This window comes from Crocodylus siamensis, chromosome 3 (genome assembly GCF_052110815.1).
Source record: "Crocodylus siamensis isolate JL-2025a chromosome 3, ASM5211081v1, whole genome shotgun sequence".
Lineage (NCBI taxonomy): Eukaryota > Metazoa > Chordata > Crocodylia > Crocodylidae > Crocodylus > Crocodylus siamensis.
The window spans coordinates 202,821,728-202,833,974 of record NC_143397.1 but is presented as its reverse complement, the minus strand read 5'-3'; the positions used below and the strand labels follow the sequence as shown (position 1 = coordinate 202,833,974).

Sequence of the window (12,247 nt, the reverse complement as noted above, 5' to 3'; positions counted from 1 at the left end):
TAGATAAAGCCTTGTCTGGGATGATCTAGTTGGGGATAGTCCTGCTTTGAGCAGGGGTTTGGACTAGATGACCTCCTGAGGTCCCTTCTCAACCCTAATTTTCTATGATTCTGTGATATTAAAATAGGCTAATGCATGTTAAACGTCACTTTAAAATCGTACTCTCTAATTAATGTGCATTAGGACAAGCTAACGTGCATTTTCCTAGTACTTCACAATGGATTTAATGTACATTAACTAAAGTGAATTAATGCATGTGTAGACATATTCCCAAAATCTCTGCTTCACTACAGTCAAATCGTGAGGGTACCTAAAGTCCATGGAGGTATTTTCTGCTATTAAAATTCTCTGGACATTTAGAAGTCTGTTTTGTAGGCATACTCACAAATGTGTTTTAGTCTTGACTATGTTCAACAACTTAACAAATATCTTACTCCTAGGATTAGTGAGGTGTCTAGTCCTGCAGATGTGCTTGTGGAATTTAACCTGTGTCTGTTTCTTGCCATTTCCTAGTGCCTATGTTAGCAGCTGCCTCTTCAGCCTGCTGGGTTTTGTTGATCCCATTCTTTGGGCTCCCTAAGTCTTTCCATACACTATGTAAGGAACACTTTGGGGCTATAGATTCCACTAAGTTCCTTTTTTCAATTTAATCCAAAGAGTCTTCTTCACTCCTTTTTTGTAGCCCGTATAAAAGGCAATACAGCCTTGGGCTGCAAAGAACTTTAAGGGCTGCAGCAGACATCAAAGCTCATAACACCACCTGCCACCCCATGCCTAGCAAAGGAGGAGCCTTGCTGCCGTAATATATGCCTATGTCTTTAAATGCACAAAGTACTATCCAAACAGAAGCCCACACTCTAATTAGAGTTCAGAATGTCTCCTTTCTGTGCCCACATGCTGACAGTACTAGCTAAATGCAATTCATCATTTTGTAAAACACTTTGAGGCAACATTAAACTGAAATCAGATTCCCTTCTGTATCAGTGTGACCTGAATGACTTCTTATGGAGGGAAAGGTGGAATCTTTTCTAGTTTTAATATTTTCGCCTTGCAGTTTTGGCTTTTGTGGTTTCTGAAATTTTGGGAGTAGCTTTAACCGGTTCCTTTGACTAAACTACAATGATTTTTCTCAAAATCTCTTTTTATGACTGTACTTTTATATCTATCACAGACCATATTGTCATTGTCAAAACCAACTGCACTTTTTAAAAACATGTCATATGAAAAATATGTCAGCCATCCCTGAACTTTGCAACACCTATCCAAACTTAAGAGCAGGTATTTTATTTTTAAAAAGTGCACAACCATTCTATTATATTTGTTTGTATTTCTGTATTCCTTGATAAAGTGCTTCTTTGAGTTTACAAACAATGTGATGAACTGCTGGTTTTCTTGTCTTCATATGATGTTGCCACCGGGCTACATTTGACTACCCCTTATATAAATTTTAGTTCATGCATCAAAGAAGAATACCCCACCACATTCATTTCCAAACTACACTGTTTGCAGTTAAGTTATTGTTCCAATATTATTTTGCATAAATATCAAGAGTCACAATAACTTTGATTAAGGTTTGATATATCCATGGTTACATATGGTTATAGTTTCAGGTTTCAGATAGATAAATATCTTCTTCCTTTATAGACTTTGTACTCGCCTAGGTTGCCAATTGTATAACTTTAAAGGAAAAGTGACAGGAAGGCAGGATTAGAATAATAATGCCTTGATTGCAAAACACTTGTTTTGCAGTTACTCATTGTCAGTACAGTTATTGCAGTACCTTGCTCTCACACTTATTATGACAAATAATGAAAAGACTCCTGTCCATATAAACTCCTTTCTGCTTTGTACAGAACTGCACATGCAAGAGCTAAAGCAGACGCTGCAGATCAGGCTGCTCAGGCTGCTCGCCAGGAATGTGATATTGCAAGAGCAGTGGCCAGAGAACTCTCACCAAATTTCTACCAACCAGGTAAAGTTTGGCTTTTTTCTGTGTTCCATTGTGAAAAGGTTTTCCTTTTTCATTCCAAAAAAATAAGGTTCTTGCAGATACTTGTCATTCCCAGTAAGGATGACCATGTTCCAAAAGCCAGTGTCACACAGCAGCTCATCATAAACGAATGACAAAAACAAAAGAACGTTAGAGATGAGCTGTGAATGCACTTTAAGGCTAGGGATAGAAATTACACATAAACTAGTATAAGTGATCAGAAACTGGTCCAAATCTGTAATACAAGAGAAGTTCAATGCACACTAACTGCTTTCACTGGTTTAAGATAAACCTGGATAAATTTAGTATCAGACTTAACTGATTTAGGTTAAATCGGTTTATTAAACTTCTGTCCCAGATCCCCTCCAGATTCAAGCTAACACATATTCCCCCCCCAGCATTGAAGGATACTTTGCATCTCTTCTGCAACCCCCGCCGCCCACCTTGTAGGGTGATCAGGCTAGCTTTGGCCCAAGCTGTCTGCTGCAGCCAAACAGGAAGGTGTGCTCTAGCACTCCCCAGTTTCCCTTTCCTCAGCCCCAGGACTCCTGGGCTTCTGGTCTGGGCCACTGCAGGCATGTGGCTTCATTTCCAGAATCAAAAGTGAATGTGTGTGTGTACTTTCTTATTAGTTCAATTCAATCTATGCAGCTTAGTCTCACCTGTGAAGATTGAATCAATTCTGCTTTGGGCTTTTTGACTGTCTGTACTTAGCCTAAAGGATCACAACCTGACTATTTCTCATTGTAACGTTCTAACCCAAATCGGATGTACAGAATCTCAATGCTTGCTGCTCATGGAAACACCATTTAAATGTACAGGGAAGCTTGTGTCCACATATGTTTATATTGCTACTTTAGTATGTTTTTTTCAAACTTTGTTTTTCCCCTTCGATCACATCCTGCTGATAAAAATGGTTGCTGCAATTGGTCTTTTATTTATAAAGCTTGAACAGCATTTAGATTTGCTGGTTTTTTTAAGTAGTTTTATTTCTATTCTCATTTTTAATTCTTAGATTAAAAAGTTCATGCCATTTTGAATTTCAACATTTATCCAGAAACAATAGCTGTGTGTAGGCAACGAAGAGTATCTGTTGTTCAAGGAGGTTTTGTTGTCTGTGTATAATCATTTGGTAACAAATAACAGTGCTTTCTGGAAAACATGTCACTGTTGCAGCATTAGTGTCAAGCCTCCACATGGCTACACCCATGTATGAACACTTCCCTGAATGCAGAAGTCAGAGCAAGACATTTAATATTCAGAGTTATTTCTGTGCCATATTCATTATGGTTCAAAACCTGAAGACTGAATTTGTTTATTCAAATCTTGAGAAGCCAACAACAGTTTTGCCTGAGGCACTTCTTAAGTAAAAATATGAGGCCTGGATCACAGCTGCCCTCACTCAAATATGTAGCGTCTCAGAGGGGCCTTCCCCTACAGTGGCTGGGGTTGCACAAAATGTCAACTCCTGTTCTTTTGTTAGCACAGGAATTGTCCCACCCCAGTTATCTCATGAGGCAGGAATGGAGTGTGTTACCTGGTTGTGGCCTATAAACATCAAGCCATGCGTTTCGCTGTGGAGTTAAAAAGCAATCCTGTTGTTTTTACATTATTTTAAGGTTTCTTGCGAAGGTTTTCTTTTAAGTAATCTTGAGGGGCCAAGAACTCAGAGCATTGGGCTCTGTTTTGGTGGCAGCAAGCAAGCAACAAGTGTGTTAAGCCCCATGGATCCCTGATATCACTTGTCCCACTGCTGCTTGCCCCATCCTCAGAGGTGAGGTCATATCCAGCCTACAAGAAGCCCTGCAATCCAAATCTGGCCCTGGTGGCGGGCAAACTAATTTGACACCCCAGGTCTTCCAGTATCTTTCCAGAGTCTTCAGCACCCTCACCCTCTTCCCCTTTCTGGACACAGCCTATTTACTTATCAGAAGACAGCCAGCACTTCAGAGGCAGAAGTTCAGCATCCTGTCCCCAGCTGTGTTCAGCTTTCTAGTACCACCACTGTGCCAGTTTCTTATGTGGCTTGGTGATGATGGAGCCACGGTAAACCCAAAATGTTTCCTGGCATATGTGTGCAGAGAAGACAGCTGGGATGCCTTAACTGTGAATAACTTACAAATTTTAATTTAAAAATAAGGATGAGGGTGAGGGAGGTAATCCTAGCAATACCTTATAATAGAACTTGGAACTTTAAAAAAATGTTGTTTTTTTTTTACCAATGTTAAGCCAGTGCAAAGAAAACTTATAATTATGTTACATTACAGCAACACCACAACAATAATGGGCAGTTTCTTTGTTTGATAATACCTTTCTAGTTAATTAACATAACTTAAATACAGCCAATTAAATATAAATACAGGATATGGTACAGCTATTTGACCCTGTTTGTTTGCATATTTTCCTAAGCGTGTAGTGCAGTCACATCTTGCTCATTTCAGTCTTACAAGTGTTTCTGTTGATTTCAAATGTTAAAATAAAGCAGTATATGAAGATGTTTTGCTGACAAGCACACTACACAGTCCAACATGAACAATTTAACTGGGGGGGGATTTTTCTTCTTATACAGTAAAACATTATTTAAGCTGTTTTATACTTTTATTAAAGTACTTTTATTACAGACTTCAACCTTATTGAAAGATAAATTCAATATTGCTTTAAAGATTTGTTCCTTTTATAATTGTTCCATTTGGACTACAGTTATGCATAGCAAGACAATGTAAAGTGACCAAATGTGAGTAGGAGTATGGAGAATAGAAAATACTGAACTAAACGTTGAACCCACTCATATTTTAATTTTATTCTAAAGTCATGGAACTGTATTTCTTGAAAGAACTGGATTTCTGTGAACATAAATGCATGCTTCCCATTTCTGGTTGATTTTAATATAATCAAATTGCTTACCCTGTTGTATATAGCTTTCAACTACATCTCATAAATGAACAGGGGAAAAATATCAGACTTAAGGCTGAACAGACCACATAGGTTATTATATCTGGTCCCTTGCTATCGCAGGTCCCTTGCTATCACAGGCAACCATAGATTTTAGGGGCCCCGTGGGCCAGATAGAATGTCCTGGTGGGCCGCACCTGACCCCTGGGCAGCTCAGAGCTGTGCCCACGCTGCCACTGCTTCCCCCAGTTGTCTGTTGTCTGGCTGGGTTCAAGCAGAGTTTCTGCCTGGTGCAGAGCTGCAGTGAGACCAGACATCTGCAAACTGAGAATGCACTGTTGCACCTAGCCAAAATGCAGGACCTCCATCTAACCCAGGAGGTACAGAGCCCCACCAGAGGAGACGCCCTGTTGGACCTGGTGCTGTCCACGGGCAACGACCTGGTGAGGGGGCTGTGGGTGCTTAACCACCTGGGTGACAGCAATCATCGCCTGCTGGAATTCACCATCAAGCGCAAGGTGGCAAAGGCCAGCAGCAAGACAGAAGCCCTAGATTTCAGGAGGGCAGACTTCGATGAGCTAATGAGAATAGTCGGGGAGGCACTGAGGTCCTGGAGGGGAGGGGAGTCAGGTATCCAAGATAAGTGGTCGCTCCTTAAGGAGATGATCCTCCAAGCCCAAAGGGATGTAATCCCAACATGGATCAAAGGGAGCAGGAGGGCGCAAAAGCCCCCATGGCTCACCAAAAGCATCCAGAAATGTCTTCTAGCTAAAAGGCAGGCATACACCCAGGGCCATCACCAGGGAGGACTATACTGCAGTTGCTCGGGGCTGCAGGGGGGTGGTCAGGAAGGCCAAGGCGGAGATGGAACTGGGACTAGCTACCCGGATCAAGGACAACAAGAAGTCCTTTTTTAAATACATAGGGGGCAAAAAGAAGGTACCGGGTAATGTGGGGCCCCTAAAAGATACGCTAGGAAATTTGGTCGTCACACCAGATGACAAAGCTAACCTATTTAACTTCTTTGCCTCCATTTTCCTGAGCAGGGACCGAATCACGCCCCCACCCCACCAGGACCCCCTCAGGCCCCAGGGGAGGCACACCTAGGCCAAGGTCATTGAGGATCTAGTCAGGTAACTTCAGGAGGGACTGGACGTATTTAAATCAGCTGATCCTGACGATCTCCACCTCAAAGTGCTGAGGGTATTAGCTGAGGTCATTGTGAGACCCCTGGCATGGCTTTACAAGCACTCATGGTGCTCTGGTGTGGTGCCAGAGGACTGGAAGAGGGCCAACGTGGTTCCCATCTTCAGAAAAGGGAGGAAGGAGAACCGAGGAAACTATAGACCAGTTAGTCCTACCTCGATCCTGGGTAAGCTTTTTGAGAGAATTATCCTGGCGCAAGTCCCTGAGGGGCCAGCAGGAGAGGTCATGCTTAGGGGCAACCAACATGGGTTCCATAGAGGCAGGTCCTGTCAGACCAACCTGGTGGCCTTCTATGACCAGGTCACAAAATCCTTAGATGCAGGTGTAGCAGTGGACTTAGTCTTCATGGACTTTCAGAAGGCCTTTGACACTGTCTCTCATGCTGTTCTCATTAAGAAACTGGGGGACTGTGGTGTCAACACCCACACAGTCAAATGGGTCGCCAACTGGCTGGAGGGCCGCACTCAGAGAGTGGTGGTGGATGGGTCATTTTCAACTTGGAAGGACGTGGGCAGTGGGGTTCCGCAGGGCTCGGTCCTCGGGCCCGCACTGTTCAACATCTTCATAAGTGACTTGGACGAGGGGGTAAAAGCACCCTGTTCATATTTGCTGATGACACTAAGATGTGGGGGATGTGGGCATGCTGGAAGGAAGGAATAGGCTACAATCAGACCTAGACAGGTTACAGGGGTGAGCAGGTGAGAATAGGATGGTATTCAACGCTGACAAGTGCAAGGTGATGCACCTGGAGAGGAACAACAGGCAACATACCTACAGGTTGGGGAACTCCCTTCTCATCAGTGCAGAAACAGAAAAGGATCTTGGAGTCATCACTGATGCCAAGATGAACATGGGCTGGCAGTGTAGGGATGCAGTCAGGAAGGCCAGCTGCACCTTGTCATGCATCCACAGATGCATCTCAAACAGGTCCAAGGAGGTGATCCTCCCTCTCTGTGTGACACTGGTCAGGCCACAGCTGGAGTACTGCATCCAGTTCTGGGCGCCGCACTTCAAGAGGGATGTGGACAACATGGAGAGGGTCCAGAGGAGGGCCACTCACATGATCAGAAGGCAGTAGGGCAGGCCCCATGAGGAGAGGCTACAGGACCTGAACCTGTTCAGCCTCCACAAGAGAAGGCTGAGGGGGGATCTAGTGGCCTGTTACAAACTAGTCAGGGGGGACCAGCAGGCATTGGGGAAGTCCCTGTTCCCCCGAGCGCTACCAGGAATGACTATAAATAAAGGTCACAAGCTGGCAGAGGGTAGATTCAGACTAGACATCAGGAGGTGCTACTTCACTGTCAGGGTGGCTAGGATCTGGAACCAACTTCCAAGCGAAGTGGTGCTGACCCTGGGGGTCTTTAAGACGAGGCTAGACAATCATCTTGCTGGGGTCGTTTGACCCCAGTACTTTTTCCTGCCATGGCAGGGGGTCGGACTTGATGATCTGCTCAGGTCCCTTCTGACCCTACCAACTATGAAACTTCTGCCCACTCTCCTTCTCCCCATTGTCTACCCCCTTGGCTGCAGTGTGGGTGCAGCTTCCAGCTATGCCTGTGCTACAGCTACAGTTGGGGGAAGGGAGGAACAGAGAGAAGCAGTGGCTGCACAGATGCACTTTGCAAATACCTGGTCGCACTGCAGCTTCCCAGTGACTAGAATCTGTGCCTGCACTGCAGCTGGGGAGTGGGGAACTGAAGAAAGCAACAGTGGTGCTAAAGTAACTCCCAGCTGCTTGACCCCAACATGAGCACAGGGGAAGCCCCCAGCAGTAACACATCACTAAAGCTACCTAGCCCATAGCCCAGGGGGTGGACAAAATGCAGCCCAGGGACCGGATGCAACTTGCCAAGCCATTCTATCTGGCCCACAGGGCCCCTAAAATATTCACAAAATTAATATTTATCTGCCCCTGGTTGCCTGTCATGAGGCCCTTGATGGCTTGCCAAAACTCAGTAAGGGGCCCTCCACCTGAAATAATTTCCTGCCGCTGCCATAGCCTGTAAAAGGTTTCTGGGCACTGCTGTAGCTTGTTCTCTTTTTCCTCGGTCCACATAGCGCTCTCTCTCTCTCTAAGCTGCCTAAGGGCCAGCTTCAAAAGGAGCACTGGAAAACAGCCTACCTGCTGTATACCGATTAGGGCACAGGGCTGAGAAGTCAGAAGCCATTACCCCCTCTAAGTGAAAGTAAGCCTAGAACTGGGTCTCTTTCTTCCTAACCACTCTACTACCGGGACTAATACAGGGGCAGGCAATTATTTTGGACAGAGGGCCGCTTACTGAGTTTCGGCAGGCCATCGAGGGCTACGTGACAGGCAGCTCAGGGCAGATTAATATTAATTTTCTAAAATGTTTAGTGGCCCCGTGGGCCGCATCTTCCCCCTGGGCTACATTTTGCCCACCCCTGGACTAATACATGAGAGTACACCCTTCCTCGGGCATCTAACACCCCTTAATCATGGATTTCTTGCTGCTCTGTTTTTTGTGACTTACATACACCTACACATCCAGAATGGGTGCCTGTACATAGCCATGCACCAGCCCAGGCACTGCATGTCCTATTGCAGGGGTGGGCAACATTTTTGGGAAGTGCCATAAACACCCATAACCTCAACTTGTAAGATGTTAGTGTGCTGGGGCAGATGGTAAGGGAGCCACAAGAGGCCCAATCCTTGTTGTAGCAGCACAGCTCCAGTCCTTTTCCCATCATCCGCCTCAAGGTATGCATACCAAGCAAAATACCTTTGTGTGCCATGCTCTGGCACCTGTGCTTGGGGTGGTTTACTCCTGTCCTATGGTTTATGCTTGTTTTATGTGTACACACTCATATGTGTCCACACTAAAGGAGTAATAGAATCACAAACTGTGCATAAGTGCCAAAAATGCCAATAACATGGCTGGAAAACTACCATTTAGGTGCATGAAGCATAATAGAATTATACTGTAAGTGGGTAAGGATCCATATAATGAACAGCAAGGCAAAAAATAAGAAGCAGGGAGCATGTCAAGGATAAACTGGCTAGAAGTGAGAAACTGGAGTTAGCTGGAAACATCCAGAGGGAGAGAGATCAGAAACTGCCCAGGTTGAGAGACTGCAAAGGTGTGGAGTGTAGAAGCCAAGAATAAATATTAAAGTGTATTAATATGAAATTTGACCTTGGAAGTCCTTCAGAGCAAGGTGCCTCAGAGTCTTGGATCTGCCTTTTCATTTTATGCCTAAAGATGTAAAGTAATGTAATTAAATATAGTTTAATACTTGGGTGGATGAAGTTTGAAGTACATAGACCTCATTAAAAAAAAAATCCAGTTTAGAACTTTTTTGTTCCTGTTCTAGGGAATAAATACTGACCCCTTTTCTCCAAAGATGTAGAGAAACTTCTTGCAGAAGACGCTATGGTTCCATCTTATACAAGGAGAGAGATCACAGTTTTTGAATCTGCAGGGAGGGCAGCTTAGCACTCAGTTCTGTCTGCACCAGAGATATGGGACAGGCCAGGTGAGGCAGAGGTAGGAGATCTGCAGCTACATATAGTCTTCTTTCCAAGTTTCCAAAAAGGTTTTTGACAGGATGGGAGTTACTTCGGCCATTAGGTCTCAGTAGTCTCAGTGGATGAACTACCACCTCTTATCTACATATAATGCAAAGCTGGGTTATTCAAGCTCAATACTGCATGCAAAGTGTTTACCTGCAAGAACAAACAACATGAATCTTAAGTTTCCTAAGCTTAAAGGTGTCCAAATATAGAAGATGCGTATATTTTAATTGCTGATCCCTGTACTAAAATCCTTTGTTTTATAGCATCAAACAAATAATTTGGCCAAATGTCAAGTATTTCACTTCCTAACCTGCATCAGAGTGTCCAGTATTTTGAAGTATTGTGCATCTACAAAGCCTCTCCAACACGTGTGATTTCTACTATGTCAAGTGCCTTCACCTCTGAATGTCTTGCTCAGGTATCTCACTCCTATCTGGAATTAGTCGTAAAGTTCACAAGTATTCTGCTCTGTATATGTCATAAATATTCCCAGTAGATAACCACTATTTCTGATGGAGCACTATCTCACATTATCTTTTTGTCACATTCGCTAACAAAAAATAACCCTCTTTTTAAAGTCTGTACTTCAAAAAACAACTGTCATTCAAAATACCGGGTTGATAACTTTCTGAAAGAGAATAGGCTCTGCATTGTTACCTTCTGATAGCAAATTCTCAGTGCTCTTCTGTTGCCTGGGCCTATTACGTTGTACAACATTTCTATAGATTGCCATTAGGTGTTACCAAAAGTTAATGATGCATGAGATAACTATAGTCAGGAAGACTGAGACTAAGAAACAGGCCTTGCATTTTGTCAAATTGTCTTGAAAAAAGATGTTGTGGGAAAATGTAATTTCACCCTCTTGGCTAGAACTGCTTAGTACAATAAGCATACAATCTGTCAGCAAGAAATAAATGGCTGCACATGGGAGATAGCAACAAGCCTCTTTAGGAAAGAGAAACAGAGTGTGGAGGTTGCAATCCTCCATCAGAAATGCAGGTGCCAGCAACTGATAAGCAGATTTTTTTCTCTCTTAATCAGGTAAATTCCACCTCACTGAAGATCCAAGTCTCTTGGAGTCAAAGTATTTTGGATCAGACTTTTAAATTTCAGGTCCTCAGACTCTTTACGTCCTATTCCATGTATGATGAGTAATATGCAAAAATTCCAAAAATTAGCTACCTTAATACAGTACCATAAGCACAATTGTTAAATAATGAGGTGTGGTAAATGAGAAGCTTATAAGGAATTCTTCCTATCTCAGGGCAGGGGTCCTCAACCTTTTTAGCCTCAAGATACCCCTTGAAAAATGCCAGCCTTTAGCTCTTACTCATTTGTTGATTATGGAAACATAATAGAACAATCCATCTGTTCTAAAGAAGTCAGAAAGACCAAAACAGGTCAGGATGCGCTTGACGCTCTGGATTCCTATTTGAAATCTCTAGGTTTATCTTAGGCAGGCAAGGTTCTTTGGGTAGATGTGATATCTTTTATTAGACCAACTGAGTAGTTAGAACAAAATTCTTTGCAAGCTTTTGGGCACAAATACCCTTCTTCAGGCATAGGGAGATGCTGCTGTTCTGAGATCTCCAAAGAATTAAAAAAGCTAAAAGTATAACAGGAGGTCAGTGAGAATGTAAGTAGGTGGAAAATAGGAAAACAATGGGAAGGGGAGGTGGGGAATGAGTGGGGGAAATGGGTGAGCAAGGGAGACTCTGCTGTAGTAATGAGTTATCCAAAGTAGAAGAGAGTCGGTTTGTGAAAAAGTACATAGCTGGAAATTAGGCAAACAAAGGGTAGAGAAGGAGAGGAGGGGAGAAAGGAGAGGAAAAAAATGTAAATAGTAAGTTCAGGCAGGTACCTGGTAAATTAGTTGTCAGGGAGGTTGTAATATGTCATAAATCCAATGTCTATATTGAGTCCATGATTTTTAGTATCCACTAGTGAAATTCATAGGCTTATCTATGAAAGGTGTTTTGTAAATTCCCTTTGAGGTTTAGAACTGAGAGGTTAGAGAGGGAGTGATTGTCTTGAGAGAAGTGTACACCCACAGGTAATTGGATATTTTTGTCTTTGATGGATTTTCAGCATGCGTTCATTATTTTGTGCAGTTGTCATTTGGTTTCTCCTACCTTTTTTCCATCAGGGCATTTGTTGAACTGGATGAGACATACAACATTTCTGGAAGTGCAGGTGTCAGATCCAGGAATGGTGATAGTTCTGTTGTGGGGTGTGGTTATTGTAGGAGTGGCACAGATATGTTGGCCAGTTTTGCATTTCTTGTCCTGACATGGTCTGGATCCATTTGGTGTGGCTTGGGTCATAGGGAGTTTGTTTCTGGTGATGAGATTAGCAAGGTTCGGTGCTTGCTCAGAGGCTAGGATGGGTGGTTCTGGAAAGCTGCCTTCTTCTAGTATGGGTTGCAATGGTTTAAGGATTTTCCATGTAGGATCCAGGGAAGGGTAGTATGTCATAATTAATGTTGGGCAATTTGTGGGGATTTTCTTTTTGTACTTCAACAAATATTTATGTGGTATCTGTGCAGCTCTGTCAAAAGTGTGATCTATCTCTTGAGCAGTGTCCTTGTTGGGTGATCCACAAGTTAGTTTTATCTTGTGGATCAT

General features: G+C 43.3%; 1 protein-coding gene across 1 annotated transcript in view; it reads left to right on the top strand.

Annotated features, from left to right (window-relative positions):
* The window catches only part of JPH1 (junctophilin 1), a 124,492-nt gene that overhangs the window by 76,406 nt on the left and 35,839 nt on the right, over positions 1-12,247 (top strand). Inside the window, exon 3 of the mRNA XM_090040192.1 lies at positions 1,854-1,972. Coding sequence (XP_089896318.1) covers positions 1,854-1,972 — 119 coding nt within the window. The remainder of the gene's footprint in view (positions 1-1,853; positions 1,973-12,247) is intronic.